This window comes from Culex quinquefasciatus, chromosome 2, assembly GCF_015732765.1.
Source record: "Culex quinquefasciatus strain JHB chromosome 2, VPISU_Cqui_1.0_pri_paternal, whole genome shotgun sequence".
Taxonomy (NCBI): domain Eukaryota; kingdom Metazoa; phylum Arthropoda; class Insecta; order Diptera; family Culicidae; genus Culex; species Culex quinquefasciatus.
Window position 1 is genome coordinate 25,940,827 of NC_051862.1, and position 22,924 is coordinate 25,963,750.

Sequence of the window (22,924 nt, forward strand, 5' to 3'; positions counted from 1 at the left end):
AATACGAAGCATTAGAAAATCGACTACGGACTGTTTTTGTGTCGGATCGAAAATCGTATGAGATTTTCATTTGCCGGATCAGATTCCGAAAGATCTAAAATGCGACTATCACTTGCCAAATCAAAAATCGAACCATTTCTGTGTTCTGGAGACAGGTCCGAATTGCGATTTTTATTTCCAGGATATGAAAATTTTTAGATGAAGTCATAATGGAATTTCGGATAGTAAAAACAAACAATCGCATCGTTACTTTAGTTTAACTTAGTTAAAATATATTTTCCTTAGCAGTTCGATAACATGTAAATAGACTATTTGCAATAGTTTAGTAAGCTTCCGCATCGATTTACTCCCATTCCAAGTAGGTATTGTAACATTCACACACAACTTTTCATACTTCGCTCGCGCACGCTCGATAGGGCGTCGAATGGGCAACAATCATGCTATCATCATCATCATTCTATACCGTTCACCGCCCAACAGCAGACGGGGGATCGCTTCCGTTTAATTGTTTGATGCCTTTCGGCTGTCGAGGGGGCGGCATCATCATCGGGCGCAAAACCGGTACATTTTGCCCGAGCGCTTAAATTTTGATAGCTGTTTAGTGTTTGCTTCTTTCTAATTAGTTTTTTCAACCTCTCCACACATGTCCATCAAGTTGTTGATGGCTTTGAGGGTTGAATTTGCTAGCGGATTCTCATTTTTTTTTTTTGTTGCGATTAAACTTAACGTTGGCGCAAACGTATCGTTGGCGTTACCGTAATGCTGCTGAATAGCCTAATAGTGGGTTTAAATTGTATTATTTTCTCGCACTCTCGAGTGTTCTCAAATTCATTGCATTGTTTTGCTCTAGCTTTTCTTCTAAGTGAATACCTGATACATGATACCGTTCGAGTGACGGTTTTTCAGAGTGGCTTCGCGTGTGCATATTAATTTAACAAATTATTACTCTTTGCCTAGGGCAGACCACGTTAGAAAAAATGAGGGAGAGAGCATTTCGTAGTTTTATTCGAAATGAAGATTCTTGAGTTTTTTTTCCTTGTGTACACAATTGAGGAATTGACGATTGCAGTTTTATTCTCTTTCATGCTAATTTTGGCTGAGAAATGTTTGCGTTGTTTTCTAGTTAGGAAGATTCTGCCTGTTTTGTTTGTACATCATTAAAAATCACTGACACTGAAGAAACTAGTTATTTTCCCAAAATAATTAAACTCTCTAAACACTATAAAATAAATATTTACAATTTGCAGCGCAGTAAAAAGTGCGTTATAATACTAAAAAAAATCTACAGTCATGAGCATTCCAATGGAAACCTTCTCTGCTTGCATTCGATACTGATTCACAATTATTCGATGTGTCGCGCGCGCGTGCTTTGAGGGAGGGCCAAAAACCCCGGAAAAGTCCATGTGATTAAGTCTCCAGCAGTATGGACGCGGCCAGTTGCACACTCCAGCCCGTTTTGAGCAGCGCTTCCTCGCACTTGGTTCGGTTGGCCACGCCGAGACTGTTTACGATAAAAAGAAAGAAAAAGAACATAGTAATTTATTACGCATGCGCTACTCATCGATTGAGGTAGGAAATTCGTTACTTTTTCTCGTCCCCCGAGCGCGCGCGCGCGGATCATTGGCCAAGCCTAATGAATTGTGAGACCGGTGGACCGCGGCCGCAGTTGAGATTTATAATTTGGCGGACGTTGCTGCCTAGTTGGCGTGGTAAATTTATCGACCCGATCCAAATCGAATGCCAAGGAGGCAAAACAGGCGGGAAAAACTTGAAACAGATTCGATACGCCACTTTGCATTGTGATGGGTTCATTGTGAATTGGATAGTCGTTTGAAAGGACGTTACTTTCAATGTTTATTTGCTCTAAAATTAGCTAAAGATTAAAAAATTTACCCACGTGACTAATGCCTTCCTAATGCTTAATCTAGGTAAGGGTTGCATGATATTCGGATATCGTCAACAACTTAAAAATAAATTACTATTATTTTTAAATTATTTATAATACAAGCCGACTTAAACTTTTCACTTGAAACAATTTGCATAAAAATACCTACTTAATCAACAAAATGATATAAATTTATTGCAACTCTAAATAGGGTGACCAAGCACTCAAAACAGACTTATATAGGATCCTAATCCGAATCGGTATAATCAAGAAACAAACGTAAAGTCGTTCTAAAGCATCTCGGTTTTAGCATTTGTGGGTTCTTTAACATATTTTTTTTAAGTCGGAGTGTTTGGTACGGTATGTACACGCATCCTTCATCCCCTGTAGATTCTGTGAAATGTAATTCGTTCTCAGAATATTCGCTGCAGTAAACACAATGCAGTAGGGCTGGCCACTTTAATATTCGGGAAAAGGGAGGTAGGGGGTATGCTTTTACCGGAGATTTGCAAAATATTAATGAATTTATAAATTTTTTTTTTCTTTGAGTGATCTGTGGTCTCAAAATTCGAAAAAGTGTAAAAATTTCCTTTTTGATTATGGTTTTTTATACGATGTGTTATATTAAATAGTTTACAGTTAATTGTAAATGATTTTTATCTTAAAAAAATAGAGGAAAAATTGTTGGCCTCCTGTAATTCCATGAAGTTTGATGTGCCGCACGTTGAGCTTTTACCTAAATAGCAATCTGGCCACATCCAGGGTATCCGGAACCGGTTCCGGTGGCCAGATATGGTCTAGCTGGCTTTTTACTAGTTCCAGCGTGCAGTGCATGGCTTGTAATTCCATGAAGTTTGATATGCCGAACGTTGGGCTTTTACCAAATTAGCCATTTTGCCACTTCCAGGGTATCCGGAATCGGTTCCGGAGTGGTCAGATATGGTCCAGTTGGCTTTTTTACTAGTTCCAGCGTGCATGGCTTGTAATTCCATGAAGTTTGATATGCCGAACGTTAGGCTTTTATCAAAATAGCAATCTGGCCACTTCCAGGGTATCCGGAACCGGTTCCGGAGTGGCCAGACATGGTCCAATTGGCTTTATGCTGGTTCCAGTGTACATGGCTTGTAATTCCATGAAGTTTGATATGCCGAACGTTAGGTTTTTTTACCAAATTAGCCATTTGGCCACTTCCAGGGTATCCGGAACCGGTTCCGGAGTGGCCAGATATGGTCCAATTGGCTTTTTTGCTGGTTCTAGTGTTCTAGTGGGTCTCGTGGCGCAGGGGTAGCGGCTTCGGCTGCCGATCCCGATGATGCTATGAGACGCGGGTTCGATTCCCGCCTTATCCACTGAGCTTCTATCGGATGGTGAAGTAAAACGTCGGTCCCGGTTTCTCCTGTCTCGTCAGAGGCGCTGGAGCAGAAATCCCACGTTAGAGGAAGGCCATGCCCCGAGGGGCGTAGTGCCAATAGTTTCGTTTTTTGGTTCTAGTGTGCATGGCGTGTAATTCCATGAAGTTTGATATCTCGCACGATAGGCTTTTACCAAAATAGCCATTTGGCCACTTCCAGGGTATCCGGAACCGGTTCCAAAGTGGCCAGATATGATCCAAATGGCATGCAATCTGTTCTGGAGCGTATGACTCGTATTTTTAGATATTATATGGGTCATTCCAGGTCAACTGAGTACACTTTTGGACTCGACCTTCACCGATTTGGACCAAACTTGGAGGGAACGTTTATCTATCGATAGTTAACAGAAATCCCAAGTTTGGTGCTGATTGGACCATCCCTCTATTTTGGCACCGCCCTCTTTTGGCGATTTTCTAAAAACTTTTTTCTTTTAATCATAACTTTGCAACTATTTGAGCAAAGACTTTCTACAGGTTGCATTTTACAGAAAATTGTCAAGGAATTCGATAAAATAAAATTTTAACCCTTAAATGCCCACTTATATTATATTTTATCGTTTTAAGTATAAAAATTCAGTTTTGACCAATTGCTTATATTTTTATTTGTTTTATTTTATCACCATCGTGTTTCCCGGACAATTTTACATAATAATCAATGTAGACTTTAAACTAAAATGAACTATTGACGAGATACAGCGATTTTACTGAAAAAAGTTTGATTTTGCGCAGCACTCGGAAGTTCATGGTGTACTTTTCAACAAAAGGAATGAATCTCGCATAATTCGGTTTTTATATGTGAGAAGCTTATTTCGGATTTGAATTCATAGGACAGAGTGCAGTGCAAAATCAAACTTTTTTCAGTAAAATCGCTGTATCTCGCCAATAGTTCATTTTAGTTTGAAGTCAATATTGATTATTATGTAAAATTGTCCGGGGAACACGATGGCGATAAAATAAAAAAAATAAAAATATAATCAATTGGTCAAAACTGAGTTTTTATACTTAAAACGTTAAAATATAATATAAGTGAGCATTTAAGGGTTAAAATTTTATTTTTATCGAATTCTTTGGACAATTTTCTATAAAATGCAACCTGTAGAAAGTCTTTTGCTCAAATAGTTGCAAAGTTATGATTAAAAGAAAAAAAAGTTTTTTAGAAAATCGCCAAAAAAGAGGGCGGTGCCAAAAATAGAGGGATGGTCCAATCAGCACCAAACTTGGGATTTCTGTTAACTATCGAAAGATAAACGTTCCTCAAGTTTGGTCCAAATCGGTGAAGGTCGAGTCCAAAAGTGTACTCAGTTGACCTGGAATGACCCATATATAGTTTATTATGCATTAATCCATAGCTAAATCTAATAAATCTCCGGAGAGTCGGTTTGCCGGAAAATTTGTTCCTTTGGAATCGATTCCCAGGAACCAAAGTGGCCAAATCGGGTCCGTATAACACAGGTGCCTTTTTAGGCATCCATACCTTTCATTTGCGTCCAAAAGAACAAAAATCGGTTGCAAAATGGATTTTTGCCAGCATTTTCAATTCCGGGGTCATTTAGACCCCTTAACACTTTTAACGTAAGTTTTTTTGTAGCGCCCTTTCTAGGTGGCGCTGGAGGTTGCTTCCGGTTGCAAAATGTTTAGTTTACAAAGTTAGGAAAAGTCAGAAAGTTTAAAGTCTGTAAGTTGGAATGAATAAAAGTTACAGCACATTTTATAAGCCGTCTGGGTCATATAGACCCTAACACCTTAGGAAGGTTAACAAGATTTGCATATGACTTAAAAAAAGTTTTTTTGATTGAAAGTTTACACAAAATAGTAGTTTATGCAACAAGTAGCAAAAAGGATTTTTCAGCACGAGTTGTACATTTATCCAACGAGGTTCACCGAGTTGGATAAATACGAAGAGTGCTGAAAAATCAAGTTTTGCAACGAGTTCCATACAACATTTTTGCAATTCCAAAAACACACACTGAGTGAAATTTTATGTTAAATTTTCATGTATTTTGTCAATAAATCAAAAAATGTTGAAAAGTGTTACTTTTCGAAACAAGTGCTGAAAAGTTCAACTTTTCAACACCCATTTGAATGCTGAAAAGTAGAACTTTTCAGCATTTATTTTGAAAAGTGTTGCTATTCGATTCTGTTATTTTTGGTACAGAAAAGTAGGCTATTTCGTCGTTCAAGAATGACAGGAAAAGTATGAAGTTTCACGACGGAATTGCAAAAAAACAGTTTTCAGAATTTAAAAAAAATACAACTTAAAAATACGTTAATGGAATTTTAAACCCATTGTCGATTTCAGTTATTGAGGGGTCAGAGAATGAGTCACCTTTGTTGAAAAAAGAATAAATTATTCCTTGGCGCATTTTACAGAAAAAAATATCTCCTACTTTTGCAAATAGAAGAAGTCCTGTTCCAAACATGATTTCCAAAACTGTATTAGTTTAGTGCTTGTATGCGTGCGTAAAATAAAAAAAAACAGCATCACAAAATAAAATTAAACAGGAATTATTCTTTGTAATTTGTGTGAAAAAAATAAAAACAAAACAATCAAATTGTTAAACATCATTTCTCTTAAAATTATTTAGTTAATCGAGTGTTACGAAGAAGTATGAAAGAGTAATAATTATTTAGAAATGTAATCACATATTATAAATACACATTTTGTAATTCAGAATTACACAATTGTAACAACAAATTTCAATAATAGATTTATTTCAGGATTACGTAATCCTAAATTACGATAAATTTAAAAAAAAAACTAGAAAAACTGAATAACAAAAGTGCACCAGCTTTAACTGTAAATTCTAAACATCATATTTTGAAACTTGCTATGTTGTCAGTTTTTAGAGCAATTCCAAAATTTGACGTTTAGACCACAGTTTTAGTAAATGATGAGTCTTTTTGTAACATCTTAAGGCTATTTCCTCAAAAATGCAAAACGAAAAAATCGTGGCATTACCTTAAAATTTAGCTTTTAAGCTTAAAGATTGAAAAATCTCATAAAAGTGGCGTTTGACTTTGACCACTTTTTGATGCGATGCAATGGCTTTGCGTTACAGTATTTTTTAAATTACAAAATACAAACATATTTACAAAATCTACGCCCTTCTCAAATGATGTCATTCTCGAGTACAATTGGCTCCATATATACAAAAATGGTTTACATAGGCCCAGCCCAGGATAACATGTCTACAAAGTTTTTGAAATTGGAAAGTGACGGGTGCAAAAGTGCCAAAAAAAATCCTGATTTGAGCTGGAACTGCTCTGTAGTTTTCGAATTTCAATTATTCTTTTTCAGGAAAAAACGTTTTTTTTACAGCAACTTATCTATTACTACCGAAGTGATGGCTTCACAAACTTATCTACTCCAATTCTGAGTGCAATGACATGTTGTGTTGACCGCGAGGTTAAACGTCACTGAAAAACCATAAACAATGCGGTAATTGAACAGTACTTTTTTCTCAAAAAAATCCGTAACTTTTTAATTTTTACTTTAAAAAGTACGAGTAAAAGATATTTTTGATTTCTTTTTCATCATTACATAGATAAAAAACGTGTTCCTCACCGACAGATCAAAGCAAGATAGATGAACAAACAACAAAATTGGATTACACACTGATCAAGAAATACCTCATTTAGTTTGCTAGAAAATTCGGAGAGAAAAAGTGCGACGGGAGTTGAGATAGCTCATTTCGATTTAATGCGAGAGCACCAATATGTAATCACTGATTTATTAAACAACTAGCCATTATTTTGACTACTGATTGGCTCTACGAGTCCACGCAACAGATGAGCCTAAAACGATACAGAAATTTATCGCCCAAAGCTGTTTATGTTTCGTTTGTGCACACTAATTAAATTAGCATTCACCAATGTTACGGTGATAAAAATGCACTAATTAATGTTTTTTTTTTTTCTTTCTCTCCTCCCTCTCAAAACGCCATGTTCACAAATCAGCCGCTCCAATCAAAATCACTGTCGGTCTGTCGGACTTGCCGTCACTAATTTGTTACAACCTTGCCGTGTCTGTCTGTGTGTGGTGTGTGGCATTTTTGATTGATACATCGCGCGCCGTTTTCTTCTTCTTTCCTCGATACATAATAGACACCGAGCCCACCGAAAGCATTATTGCATAAAATCCGCCCCGACACCTCACACTACGCTTTTTCATCGGCATTGTAATTAAACTTAAAAACACAAATTGGACCTTTCTCCCAGGCCGATTATTGCCCCTTTTGTTTGAACAGTAAAAAATACAAATTATACTTTAATATTTAAAAAAATCTATACTTCTGTTATATAAACTGTTGAAAATTCAAATTACTTTATTTGCAAGCCAATAAATCATAACGAGTTTCAAATCAAAACACCTCTAATGTTAATGTGCTAATTTTTCACAGTGCACCACAATAGGGGAGAAGAGGGTGTGGTACCGCGTGCTTGGATGAAAGTCTGCCATAAAGCGGCAACAAAACGATCAAACTCGTCTGGTGCGAGCGCGCGTGATCCATAACGATCATTATGGCAACAACCCTCAAGATCGCGAGGCAAGAAGTAACAACAAAAAAACTCGCGTTTGTTCGCGAGCGATTTGTTAGCTTACCCGCGGCACTTGGCACCGGAGACACGCAAAAGCAACACCAGGCACACCCTGAAGACGCCGCCAAAACGGCCACAGACCCCAAGTCGGTGGACTTTGAGGGGGCTTGATTTTGGGAAAAGTTTGTTGTGAATGGAATCGGGAATGATGATTTTTGTCTATTTTCATTGAAAAAAAAATTAAAAAGCATGTTGAGCCTATTTGAGTAAATTTTACTCAATCTGAATAAATGTAATGAATTATTGAATTCAGAAGGAAATTTTAGTAAATTTTAGTAGTGTTTGCGACGAAATCTGAGTGTTTTTAGGTTAAGCGCGCAAATAATTTTCCAGATTTCAAACCACCAACCATTAACTGCCAATTTTTTGCAATTTCCGGGAATCGAGAGTTGAATTTGGTCATTTCCAGGAATTCCCGGACCCGGGAGATTTTTTTCTAAGCCAATAGTGGCAATTAGAGGGTGATGAGCGAGAATTCCCGGGAAAAATTTCCCGGGAAATCGAGCATTTTTGGACCTCTCGATTCCCGGGAAATTTGTTCGAGACTCCCGGGAAATTTTAAGCTTATGAATATCGAAGCAAAATTATATAAACTAATCAGCTAATCAACTTATTCGAAATTGTTTTTGTCATTGGATGTTAAATTTAATATTAGGTGTTCAAGTTTGAATAAACCAATGCATCTCTAATCTTCTTATTCAGAAAGTTTAAATTTTAACTTAAGCATACTTAGCAGACTTTTCAATATAAGTATAATTTACATATCCTCTCTCGAGCATAGCAATCCTCTTAATCTAGTTTTTTTGGTAATGCTAAGGTTTTTTTTTCTTTTTCGATGTCAATAAGTTGTTTTGTGTTTCGCATCAACCTCATTTTTATTTTAAAAAAACTCTGGCAATCTTTATAAAGTTAAGATCCGCCACATTTGAACATTCGGATTTTCCTAGTAACTATTTCGTCAATTAATATTTACTGTTGACATTAAAAAGAAAAAACAAACAATTTTAAATTGTTGTATTGAGTCGATATTTATCATATTGCAAAAATCCCGATACTGGGAAATTATATATTAGCTTTTTTTTACATCACAAAAATCTATAACCAAGTTTGTGCAACTTTTGAAAAATCACTTAGTACGAATTAAGATTCGTAAACATTTTAAACTACAATTATGAGTTCAAAAAAAAATCAAGAAGCGATCTTGTATTTGCAGAATCAGAAAAAAAATTAAAGGTAGACAGTTCCCGAAAATAACGAGGCTAGTAATTAACGTTTTATTGAATAAGTATAAATTAATTGTATCTAAATTCATTGAAAAGAAACACATTGATTACTTTTCTTTATAAATGATTGGCACTATTCTGCCGTTCTACGCATAATTGTCCCATGTCAGTTTTGGACGATTTTGACTTTATTACATTTTTAAGTTTAGTTTGATGTGTACTTTAAGAAAAAACATAAAATCTGGTACTTTGTTCGGAAACTCATCAAAAACAACACCAAGTCTGTTTGTCCCATCGTTAAACTTCTACGCATAATTGTCCCACCAAGTATTTTCTTACACGGAATCATTAGTTTTACTAACCATTATGTCTTGTTTATCTGTTGTATAGCTACAGAATCACAATTAAGGGTGATAAACTGCTAACTGGGGCGATTAGGGACACATAGGGCGAATAGGAACCCACGGGACAATTATGCGTAGAAACACAGAAATCGGTCGAAAAATTTCAATCGCGTTTAGCTCAGTTGCACTTTTTTGAACATGGGACAATTATGCGTAGAACGGCAGTATTGGCATAGTTAAAAAAACTCCCGGGTCCCGGGAATTCTCGGGAAATTGCCAAATTCAACTCTCGATTCCCGGGAAATTGAAAATCTCGAGAATCGTCACCCTCTAGTGGCAATAATTTCAAAGGAAATGTTATAATATTGTTTATTTTCAATCAATTAAGTGACATTTAATTCATATTTATTCTATGAAACGTTAACTTCAGTATCCTGTTTATCTACCTTTTGATTTTTAATTCTGAATCAGCAAATACAAGACCGTTTCTTGTGCTTTTTGGGATTACAAACTGTAGTTGAAGTGTTAACAAATCTTTATTCGCACTGAGTGATTTTTCAAAAAATTCACAAGCTTGTTGCATGAACTTCTTATTAAATTTATGTAAAGTAAAAAAAATAGCTTATATATAATTTCCCAGTATCGGGATATTTTTCCAATATGATAAACAACGACTCAAACAACAATTTAAACTTTTTTTTCCTTTTTAAGGTCAACTGTAAATATTCATTGAAAAAATATTTACAGTTATCAGGAAAATCCGAATGTTCACAATTGGTGGACCTTAACTTTACAAAAATTTACAGAGTGTTTTTTCCAAAATATAATTGAATATTGAGGTTGACGTGATACACAAAATGTCTTATTAACCTCAAAAAAGGAAATTACCTTGATACATTGAAATTACCCTAGGGAATTAAAAAAAAGATTATGAGGATTGCAATGCTCGAGAGAAATAATAAAAAAAAATAAAAAAAAAAACTTTTGAATTCATTTCTGGGGTGCAACTCGTAAGTATGCTTCAAGATAAATTTTGAGGTACAATTTTTTTGGCTTCTCTCAATTATAGTTATTGGTATTTTGACAAGTAAAAATTTGTTGAATAAGAAGATCAGAGAAGCATTCCCAAGTAACATTTTTTTCCAGGAGTTCTACAAGAGCTCTTCAAGATAGCTACAGCATAGCAATTTGAACCGCGGGAGGATAAAACTCTCTTTAAGTACTCTTCCAAACTCCTGAAGAAGTTTTGAAGAGAATTTTATCCTACCGCGGTCCAAACTGCTATGCTGTAGCTATCTTGAAGAGCTCTTGTAGAACTCCTGAAAAAAAAAATGTTACTTGGGATTGGTTTATTCTAATTTGGACATCGACCATTGAACTTCCAATGTTATAATCAATTTAGAGTTTTTTAAATAATATTCTGATAAGTTTATATAATTTTGCTTTGATATTTATAAGTATAAGATTTCCCGGGAGTCTCGACTGAATTTCCGGGAATCGAGAGGTCAAAATGCTCGATTTCGGGAATTTTCCCGGGAATTCCTGCTCGTCACCCTCTAACTGCCACAGTTCATGTTTTGATTGGACTTCTTTTGGACCTTCCCCAACTCTTTACAGCATTCGTTGTAAAAATAATAAATCACACTCATCAAACTAAAGACGCGCCGCCGTCAAGCTGTAAGGTGTGAGTTTTATGTAAACTGCCACGAAATTGAGATTTTTTAACCCAATTTCTCGATGAGGTCTCCCTCTCATAGCTTTGTGTGAGAAGGAGAAGAAGAGCCCTCTTCTGGTTGATGCCATGATATTAAAGCGGAGCTTTTACAGCGATGATGGCCCCGCGCTGAAGATGGCGCTGCACGATGAGAGTTTTAATTGAGTGTGGATAAAATAGAGGTTAAAAGGTGTTTATGAAACGTTGTTTTGATCAATTTTCAATTTTGGAAATGCATTTTTTGCAAAATTTTAATTAGGAAAAAAATCAATATAATTACAGCATGTTTTGATTTGTTTTAGTTTGTGTTGAGATTTTTAGTAACGGATTATTTTTAAATTATAAAATATAGAAGCATGCCAACAGTCATAAATTCCTGGTTTTTTTATAAAAAGTTCTTTTTACAGAACTAGAGCAATTCCAGCTCAAATCAGGAATTTTTCTGATACTTTTGTACCCGACCCTCTCCGATTTCAATGAAACTTTGTAGACATGTTATCCTAGGCCTATATAAGCCATTTTTGTGCATATGGAGCCAATAGTACTCGAGAACAACATTTGAGAAGGGCGTAAGGTATTTAAATATTTTAGTATTTTGCAATTTAAAAATTACTGTATCTCGAAGCCGTTGCATCGTATCAAAAAGTGGTCAAAGACAAACTTGTAGGAAATTGGACGGGCTTTCTGATAAAAATACACTGATACAAAAATACACGCCACTTTTATGTCATTTTTCAATTTTTAAGTTTAAAAGTTAAATTTGAACATCACCACGATTTTTTTTCGCTCAAAATTTTTGAGGAAATACCCTAAGATGTTACCAAAAGACTGACGAAAAATGCAGGATGGTTTGTATCTCCTAAAAAAATACAAAAATCATTTACTAAAACTGTTTTTTTTTTAAGTTGTCTTAACGTCAAAATTAAAAAAAAAACCCGGTAGTGAGAATCGATTCCCCAGATAATTTTACATAAAAGTCTCCATACTGACCATTGTCCTATGTCCAATCCTTGGGAAGATACAGCGGTTTTAAAAATAAAAATGTAAAAAACGGGATTTTTGGTAGTTTTTGGCATTTTCTATATGACAGACTTGGTTTTTCAGTTTCGTAAATATTTTTACCGGAAAGCTCGTCCAATTTCCCATAAGTTTGCCTTTGACAGCTTTTTGATTTATATCGTTTTTAAATTTACGTAATCAAATTTACTATCCTGGTTTCTACCACACTGAAAAAAATATTCTATTTTCAGTTATAAGCAATGTAATTAAGCTTATATCTGTAAGCCCTTACATTCAATTGAAATGCTGTCAAAGGCAAACTTATGGGAAATTGGACGAGCTTTCCGTTAAAAATATTTACGAGACTGAAAAACCAAGTCTGTCATATAGAAATTGTCAAAACCACCAAAAATGTTTAAAAAATAATTTATTTGGGGCAAGACGGCCAACCGTAATTTGAAAATTTGATTTAATATAGGTTATATTTTTGACGGTTTTTTGACTATTCGGACATGTTTGTAAATAAGGAAAAGCATTTTCAATAAAACTATCAATTTTTAATCAACATAGTTAACACAACATTCTTCACTGTGATATAGCAAAACTCATTGAATAGTATGAAATCTTATCAAACTTTTCATAAAAATGGCTAATTTAATATTGTTTACATAGTTTTGATTTACTTTTCCTAATCGAAATACACAAACTAATTATTTTGCATCAAATTGTGCTTGTTTTGAAGTAAAATTCAAAGTTTATCATAAAATGTGGTCGGAATGATATGAAACTCACTGAGCCAAAATATGATTTTTTAAATAGCATTTTTCTTCACATTTGAAGTTTTTTTCAATAAAAATAGTTATGATGTTCAGAGAAGTCTGTTCAACCAACCATGTAGGTATTTGGGTGGATTTAGCAAAGTTATCAAGTTAATTTTTAGCACTGACCGTCTTACCCCACATGGGTGGCCGTCTTACCCCGCGTATTTAATATATATACGATTTTTTTTTTTTTATTGCTGAAAAGTATTGAAAATTGTTTTTTAGACCAACTAATTTTTGTCATTTCTATAATTAACTACTGGTAGAAGAATATGTACGTAATTTGAGATCAAAATAATCTGTTGTGTAAATTTTATGAGACTTCTCCCTTAGGGTGGCCGTCTTACCCCCCGCTCCCCTACGTGTTTCCAGTTATATGCTTCATTGCAAAGGTTATTTATCGATAATATTAGCGTCTAACGACAACGATAATCTATCGTTGATAATGTAGTAAAATAAAAAGTATAAATACTCAAAATATAGGATGTTTTGAGATTATACAATTTTACATAATTCGCAATATAGAATAAAAAGAATCGAATTTGTGAATGAAATGCATAAAATGCGTCAAAGTATTCAGGTATTTTTTAAAAAACTAAAATTTTCAAAAATGGCCATATTTTTCGAAAATACTCAAACTTTTATAACTTGCAATGTGATTCAAAAAAAAAAGCATACAAAATTTTTCCAGATTTTTTTTTAAATAGGTATTTTGGGAAAAATATGGTGCTTTGTCAAAATATTTTTGTCAAATAACTTAACAAAATTTAACTCCGATTTCAAAAAAAAACATTTCAACCAACCAACTCTACTCACCGACACAACCGCTCAATCTTAAAGTGCCTCACGGCCAGCGTGTGGTCCCAGTTGACCGCCGTCAGCGAATCGCGCGCTTCCGCCTCGCTAGCCTCCTCCCCCAGTTCGCCCATCAGCGCGGCCACCTGTTGATCCTGCTGGGCGAGGCGATCCAACCGGCGCTGGATCTGCTGCGACGAGCGGGGCCGTCGGCGCTGGCCGCGTTGGCCTCAACAGGTCGTCACTGACTTCGTCGTACAGGACAGGTTGGACGTTGTTGTAGATTTGCAGGCCTCCGGGCGCGGGAACCCGCTCGTAGTAGGAGGCCGGGGTGGCGGCCACCGTGTCGTAGATGTCGCTGCCGATGGTGGAGTACACGTCGTTGCCGTTGTACACGCTGTTGTAGATGTTTTGCGGGGGTGGGTGTTGCTGATTCTGGAGTTGCTGGAGCTGCTGCGCAGCGAGGTTGATGGCGGCCACGTTCGGGGTGGAGCTGTAGAGTCGGGTGTCGTTTTGGATGCGGGAGAGGGGGCGGTTTGAGACCGCGACGTAGTTGTGCGCTACCGCTTTCTGGGGTGATTGACCGGGTGGTGGAAGATTGCCGTAGGTCAACTCGCCGCTGCTGGCCGTGGATGGGGTGTTGCGTTCCATCCACATTTGCGTTACGACACTGTTGGTGTCCACGGTCATCTGCGCGGTGTTGTTTTGCTTCTTGGGCGAGAGCTGCGCGGTGCTTTCGTAGAGTCTACGCGGTTGAAAACTTTCAACCGAGTTGTTGGCATAGATTTGATGCAAGTTTGCGTTCAAGTTTTTGCCGGAGGCCACCTCCTGGTCGGGCGTGAAAGCACTTGTGCTGTCGTACTTGGACAGCGAGCTCATCAGGCTGGATATGTGATTCACGGTGTCGTCTTTGGAAGTGTGCGCTTTGAAGGCGGCGTAGGCGTGGGAGTTGTTCAGCGCGTTTGGCTCGTGCTTGTAGATGTCCTTTTCCAGTTCCGCGAGGAAGGTCTTGTCGAGTTTTTGGGTGTGACGTTCAGAAGACTCGCCGGTGGAGCAGGTTCGCTGTTGTCCAGCGTTAGATTGCTCAAATTGACGTCCAACGAGTCGTTCAAGCCTTGACTCAAGCTTCCATAAGAACTTCCCGAAGTGTTCTGTCCCGCCGAACTGCTGTTTATACTGGCAATCATCGAACTGGACAGGTCATCCAAATCGCTAACCTTTCCGTAGTTTGAATTGATCTTGGAAACAGCTCCTCTACTAACATTTCCATAGATCGCCATCGACGTCGAAGGGCCAGCAGCGTCCATCTCTTCCAGCGTTTGCTGCCTCTTGATGGAGGCCATCAAATCCCTCGCACTCACCACACTAGAAGGTCCACTCGTAATCCGACGTTGCGTTGCTCGCAACGCTAGTCTCCATCTGAAACACCGACCTCGTATCGAACGGATCCGGTTCGCCGTCAACCTCCCCGATGTTCATGGTATTGGTGTACTTTGGAGGCATCTGATACGGCGGAGGTTGCAACCGAGTCGGCACCTGCTGCTGCTGCTGCTGCTCCAAATACCCCACCTGATAGTCGGGATCATCCCCCTCAGTTGGCACTTCAATCGGTTCGTCCAAAATACTCGTAAATTGCATGCCACCGGCAACAGTGCCACCAGCCGTCACCGGAGCTCCAATCGCTCCCGGATCGCCATCCGGCGAGGACAGATCAATCAAGATTCCTTCCGCCGAACCGTGCGGGAGATTCTGCGGTTGAGGAGGTCGCAGCGGACGGTTCTTACCATCCTTCAACATCTGCTGCTGCTGCTGCAGTTTCATCTTGTGATGATTCTCGTTGACCAGTTTGTTGTACGAAAACTGCTTGTGGGCGTTGCTCTTGCGTTCCTTCACGTACTGCTCAGAGACGCATTTGCCGCGGCGATCCGCGTTCAGCGTGTCCTTGTTTTTACCTGGAATCAATCGGAAGTCAGTGGTTTCTTAAATACAGCTTCAAAATGTATCAATTTTACTTCTCAGCTTCACTTCGCCGTTCATCTCTAGCGTGCTCGGGTTACCCCAGGACGTGCCGAACGGGGTGCCGTGGGCCGTATGCCGGAAAGAATCATGCAGAGGTCGGCTGATCGTCCCGGAACCGCCTCGGTTGTGCTTACTGGCGTCCACCACGGCATGTCTGAAACATGAATGAATTTAGTAATTCTTTTGATTTTCGCAAGATTTATCGCAAGGCATTTTACGCCAATAGAACGACAATTTTGTACATTCTCTTATAATTTTGGCAGCCTTCCATACAAAAATGCACTCAGAATATTCAAAAATCGATATCTTTGGATCGGTTGACTGAATGGCTGAATCGTGTCGCTATCTCATCACAGGTGCATTTTATGCCAAATTGAGTTAACAACGCCATTTTTTGTAGCTATCAAACCCTCACCTTTTGACATTCACAGAACCGCAAAATTTGATTGCATTTCTGAGATATTCAACAAAAACCATAAAAACCCCGTGCAATGATGACAATCTTCATGAGAATGTAGATACGATCTGATCGTGCTATCGTGTCACACCCTGCAAGTGCGACAACTGGCCAAAGGGAATTTAGTCAGAGGACGTTTTGTCACATGTAGTTGCCAAACTACAGTGTATAATTTTTTTCTTGTAACTTGGGACTCCGGCAACTAAATTCAACCAAACTTTGGGACAATGCACAGAACGGTCATTTTTTTAGATTTTTCTTTTTTTTGTTCAGGGTAAACATTAGAACTTGTTTTTTTTAAACGAAGCGAAAAACACACATAGCTTCACTGCCGTTCTACGCCAAATTGTCCCATGTAATTTTTGAACGATTCTGAATTTTTATCTGTTTAAGCTTAGTTTTACGTATACTTTCAGAAAAAAACACATAAAATCTAATACTTTGTTCAGAAAATCATGGAAAACAACATCTAGTCTGTTTGTCCCATCGTTGAACTTCTACGTATAATTGTCCCATCAATTATTTTCTATCACGAAATCATGAGATTTACGAAGCATTTCATCTTGCTTACCTGTTTACCTGCAAGAGGATTACAAATAAGGGTGATAAAATGTTAACCGGGGTAATTAGGGACATATAGGGCGAATAGGGACCTACGGGACAATTATGCGTAGAAACACAGAAATCGATCGAAAAATTTCAATCGCGTTTTTCTCAGGTTCCTTTTTTGAGCATGGGACAACTATGCGTAGAACGGCAGCACATAGAAATTTAAAAAATAATCAAGCAGAAAAAAAGCCAAATAAAAAAAAACTTTTTTTTAGAGTTAGAACGCTCCTTCCAAGAAAAGGAGTTAAGATATAGCTGAACTAACAGCAAGAAAATGTAGAAGGGACGATTTTTGGAGCAGAAAACGAACTTACAAAGTTTCCTTAAAATAAATAAAAAATATGTTTTTAATTGTCTTAACCCACCATGTCATGTTAAATTTTCAATGGTTTCACTTAGAACATTTTGATTATGTAGTGAGTTTAAGAGATAAATACTCATTTTTTTCCACAAACGACATTAGGCCGTTGCAAATTTTTTTCAAAGTTTATGTTTAAAATTTTAATGAAAATAGAAGTCATTTTTCTGCATTTATAATCATGTTCAGCAAGTTTGGGCTGGATTAAAAGTAGGTCCAAAAAAGGGTCATATACCCTACTTTGAATTTTTATGAAATTCCAATGTACTGCACTGCAAAAAAAATTTTTTTTTGCAAAAAAATAAATCTTTGCCAATACTTAGGTATTTTGAAAACTAATAATGCAAATCAACTGGGTTGGTGTAAAATTCTTTTTTTTTAATACTTTGTTCATTCAAATGTTGAAACCATGGCTCGTAAATTCAATGTTTAAACTTTTTTATTTTTTAAAATTTTCAAAAATACCGTATTTTTTCGAAAATACTCAAATTTTCATAATTTTTCAAACGAAGCAAAACTTTGTATGCATTTTCGCTTTATTGAATATTATTCTAAAATGCCGTAAAAATACCGTATTTTTGCGAAAAAAAACTCAAATTTTCTTAATTCGCAATATGTGTATAAAACGTAGCGATTTTTTAAATGCATTTCCACAAGTTACCGCATTTTTTCGAAAACACTCTAATTTTTAAAATTAGCAGTATGGATATCAAACGAAGCAAAATTTTGCACTTAATTTCACCTAATTATATTTCATTGTACAATACTCAAATTTTCACAAAAAATCATATTTTTCAAAAACTGCCTTTCTATTAAAATTTTAGCATTTTTTAAAAAACTACGGTTTTGTGAGAGTTTTAGTATTTAGCAATAAAAATCCAATAAAGTGAAAAGACATACAAATTTTACTTAGTTAAATCCCCATATTGCGGATTATAAATGTTAAGTATTTTGGAAAAAAATCTGTATTTTGTTAAATTTGTGGAGTATTTAATATTTTTACTTTGAAACTACTATATTATCAAAAAAGAGCTATCTTCATGAAACATTAAATTTCAATAAAATGTGAATATACGAAAATCGTTATATGAAAAGATATTTTCTGATTGATGAATAAAACTTTTCTGTAAATTAGTCAGTTTTAATAGTTTTTTTTATAATCTATTTCCAAGAAACGCATTTTTAAAATTTGATTTTTTTAGTACTTGGGACCATCCATAAACCACGTGGACACTTTTTTTTAATGTCAACCCAAAGTAAGAACATAAAAAAAAATGCGAAAAATTGGTCATGATTTGATTTTCCAAAGTTTGTAAGAAACTTTGAATTATAGAGGCTGTAGCTGAAATACAGCCTCTTAAAAGTTTGATTGAAATTGGAAAAATACAAAGAAAAGTCGATTTGCGGAAACATAGAAAATTATTCAATTACAAAAACTCGTAATCTTTACCTCGGAAACGTCCCAATGTCGAAGGTGCGCTGGTTCTGACCCTTGATGAACTGCAGCTCGGGCCGATCGTCAATCACCGCTATCGAATCACCCTGCTCCAACACTAACCGGTTCGGCGTGTTGTAGTTCATGACGGCTCGATAAACGGTCGGTGACGTTCCCGACAGGAATTCCCTAAAATTGCAAAACGAATATGTGAAATGTAAACTTTTTCATTAAGATTAATGTAATTACTTGATGGCGGCAAAGGTAGGCCGTTCGGCCGGCGTTTTGTCCCAGCACTGCAACATTAGCTGGTACACATCCGGAGGGCACGCATCCGGGTGGTGCAACCGCTCGCCTTCGCGGTCAATCTTCCTCAAGATCTGCGACCCGTTCAACCCGACCCAAGGATCCTCACCGAAGGTGAACATCTCCCACAGCGTCACGGCGAACATCCACGTGTCGGACGCGTGGCTAAACTGCCGATAGCGGAGCGATTCCGGGCGCACCACGGGAAGGGGACTTTTTGTGTTCGGTCATGACGTAGCAATCTTCCTGTTGCGGGAGCGCTCGCATGAGGCCAAAGTCGCCGATTTTAATTTTGTTCCCGGCCGCTAGCAGGACGTTTCGACAGGCAAGATCTCGATGGAGGAAGCGTTTACTCTCGAGGTAAGCCATTCCGGTGGACACTTGCACCGCCCAGTTCCAGATGGTTGGAAGCGAGGTGTTTTTGCACTGTTTCCTCAAAGTGTCCAGCAACGAACCGTTGGCGGCCAACTCCGTAACCATCATCATAGGCTGCGACAGCACAACCCCATGCAGTCGAACCAAGTTCGCGTGGTTCAACGTGTGCATCGCTTGAACCTCCTTGAAAAAGTCCTCAATGACCCCCGGTTGACTCAGCGTGTCCGCCTTCAAGATCTTCACCGCCACCGGAACAATCTGACCCCCCGGTGCCATCCACTCGCCCCTCCTCACCACCCCAAACGACCCATCCCCGAGCTTAATCGACATCGTCACATCCTTCTCGTGGATCAAACAGGTCAACGCCAGCGCCGAAGGTTCCTCGTTCTCCCTCGGAACCGCCGAACTCTTCTTCTGTGGCTGCTGCTTCCCCCCGCCAATCAACTTAGACAGGATGTTCCTCCGCCACTGTTGCGCCTTCCGCTTCTTCACAGCCTCCATCAACCGACGAATGCCGGGCTTTCCCAGCCCAATCTTCTCCAAATCGTCCACGTGCACATAGTCAAAGTGCGCCAACCGCGTAATCTGCAGCTCGTCCCGAATCCGCGGCAAAAAGTGCTCCAGCTGGACATCCTGCAGCAGCTCCTCCAGCCAGACCGTGTCGGCCGCGTCCAACGACGACATCTTGCTGAAACGAGAAGAAAAACACAACCGACCGATGAATATTTGAGCGGAAATTAAGAGTGATAGCGGTGCGGTACAAATTGCTCGAGAAAGGCCGCGCAAAATGCCGAAGGGGAGAGGGGGAAAAAAGGTCAAGGCCTGAGAGTTTGCTCTGCTTCTCGATAAGAGTCTGTTGTGAGACTTGCGCGAGTGGTTCTTAATTAAATTATGCTACAAATGATACCGGAAAGTGTGTGTGTGTGATACCCAGAAGGGTATCGGATCTAAATGGAAAGTTTTGCTTTCTTGCCAGAAGATTGGGTCAATAATTGATCAAGCTGTGTTATTTAATCAGAAACTATTCGCAGAAAATCAATCAACTCAAAACATTGACCTTCTTCAAACAACCGTTGAGTAAGTTGACTGAAATCGTGCTCTTTTTGCCCGGAAATAAATATTTACTTGAATTATCTCTTGTTTGATTATATTTGTTTTCTAGACACTTTACAGAATATTTCTCTGCTAAGTTATCACTGTTTTTCAGTAAAGAGCAATTAAAGGATGTGCAGAAGAACAACCGACAGTAAAACGGATCTTTTTATAACTGGCACTTAGGACGTTTTAATTTATTTTTTTTAATGGTCCAAAAAAATGTGTGTCTTTTTGCTTGGAGCGATTAAAAAAACTCTAAAAGCTCTCTCTAAAATTGGCTGATTACCTAATTTTTGAAAATATTACTTTACAAAAACTTTGTAGAGGTCTCGCCCCAAACCTGTATCTTGAAAAAGTGATTCTCTAAAGAGACGTAGCACTTCAGGGTGGATGTGGATCCAGCAAAGGTGGATCACAGCATACCAATAGTTGCTTCTCCGTTATTGACCAGGACCTCCAAAATTTGCTCCACCACTTCGCAACCCTCAAAGGTTCCTATCATGCTGATCAATCACGGCGCCGGCCACGATCAGTTGGTAAGATTATGGGAATGTTAGTCCGATACTTGCATGGTGGAGACCCGGCTGCGTCTCCGGCAAATTATCAGTATCACGTGAGTTTTTAGGGGGTTAGTAAGATGGGTATGTGGTCAGGATTCATTATGGTAGGTGATGCGACCATGAGCAATATTTTATCGGTTGAAATTTTTGAAAATCTGAGGCAGCCGTTTTTTAATCGAACGCGTGCCAAACGAGCAGTAATGCTATGGGAAGGACTTTTTAGTAGGATTTTACAATATAATAAATTATTGATAACGCGTGCTTTCATTTAAAAAAATACTACATAAAAGTCAGTGGCCTCTTCAATAAATCGGATAGCTTGATTAGTTAATACCAAAACTGGAATACAATATTGATTTCAGAGAATCAAAAAAAAATAAAATAAGGAACAAACTCAGGACGCCACACGAACATATAATAAAGGAAGGACTGAAAAGGGACCACCGAAAACACGATCGATCTTGCGAAGCAACCGCGTGGCTCCACTGCCTACAATCGACTCCCAATTCAGGGTGGAGGTGGATTCACAAAAAAAGAGTTGAAAAAATGCTACAATCAAAAAGTCCTCGCAAAAATTCAACGTCATTTGTGACATATCCATTCAGTAGGCAATGTTGGCTATCTTCGGCAAAGTTGGCGTTATTGAATAAAAAATAAACTCTAAAAAGTATCAATTTTATCACTATTTCTTTCACAACAAAAAAAAATCGAAATAAGTTGATCGATAATAGGTAAAGATTTTATTACAGTACTTGTTGGGTAACTAGGCTGAGAACGTAACGAAACATGATTCGAATTCCCGGACGCTTCGAAACCCGGACACCTCATCTTGTTTCATCAATTATTTGGATATAAGTTCGCATTATGAATGTCAAAACTGTGTTATTTGATGAATTCTAACATCAACTTTCATTTAAAGTTTGTTTGAACGTTGTAGTTAATGTCAAAACAGTCAAATATATTAAAATTATAAGATTACCAAAAATGCGAATCATTTCACGTGAAATAATTCATAGGCGTCCGAAGCACCGGGAAGGCAAAGCAGAAATTCATGGTTTTGATTTCCTTAAATTCTAGCAAATTTTTATATAAACTATCGATTGTTTTGATGTTAACAGCTTATTTGAGACCTAAAGAATGCCATTCACTAACATTTCAGTCCAAATTTGTGCGATTAATTAGCAAAACGAGTGTCCGGAATTCGAAGCAAAAGTGTCCGGATTTCGAATCAGCTTTTACCAGTGTCCGGGATTCGAAGCACAACAAGTCATTTTAATTTTCAAATTCTGATGAAAAATTGTTAGAAAAAACATATTTTGCATGCATTCTCTTAAAACTGACTGTTAATACTACATCCTGATGATATTTCTTCATTTCCAACTTATTACATGATTTTTGTCAGCTATAACGAAAACGATATCATGACGTTATAGCCCAGTCACCGAATACGGTTCGAAGACTGGGCTTATTGAAAAATGACGAGGAGAATATCGATGCATCATATTATCTCAACTGAAAATAAAATGAAAGTAACTCAAAATATGTCCAGAGCATATCCTTTAAATTTCGTTTTGAGTATAACTTAAAATTTCATGAATACATAAAAAATAAATTTATTTGTTTAAATTTATTTTTAACATTCATTTTACATTCACTGACATTCATTTTGCTTTGTTATTATTTTGTTGACGTTTGTCTGGTTTTAAATGGCCAACACTTATTTTCAAAAGCAAATTAAATTTTCAATAGAAAACTTAAAAGTTCAGTAGCTTTTAACATTTTTCCCATTTTTTTAAATTTGGATTAAACTTTGTGCATTAATAAGCGATTTAATATTATTGATTTCACCATAACATTTTGGGAGCTGTTCATAATAAAGCGCAATGAAAATGTGTGAAAATCTGTACCTTAAGAAGGGA

General features: G+C 37.4%; 1 protein-coding gene across 1 annotated transcript in view; it reads right to left on the reverse strand.

The window, feature by feature from the left end:
- Positions 1-246: 246 nt before the first annotated feature.
- Positions 247-22,924, reverse strand: part of LOC6031709 — a 37,069-nt gene continuing 14,391 nt past the window's right edge. Inside the window, 10 exon segments of the mRNA XM_038253158.1 lie at positions 247-1,501; positions 13,813-13,992; positions 13,994-14,813; positions 14,816-15,168; positions 15,170-15,743; positions 15,804-15,964; positions 18,685-18,858; positions 18,919-19,171; positions 19,174-19,188; positions 19,191-20,038. Of these exon segments, the coding sequence (XP_038109086.1) occupies positions 1,408-1,501; positions 13,813-13,992; positions 13,994-14,813; positions 14,816-15,168; positions 15,170-15,743; positions 15,804-15,964; positions 18,685-18,858; positions 18,919-19,171; positions 19,174-19,188; positions 19,191-20,034 (3,468 nt within the window). The 5' untranslated portion in view covers positions 20,035-20,038 and the 3' untranslated portion in view covers positions 247-1,407.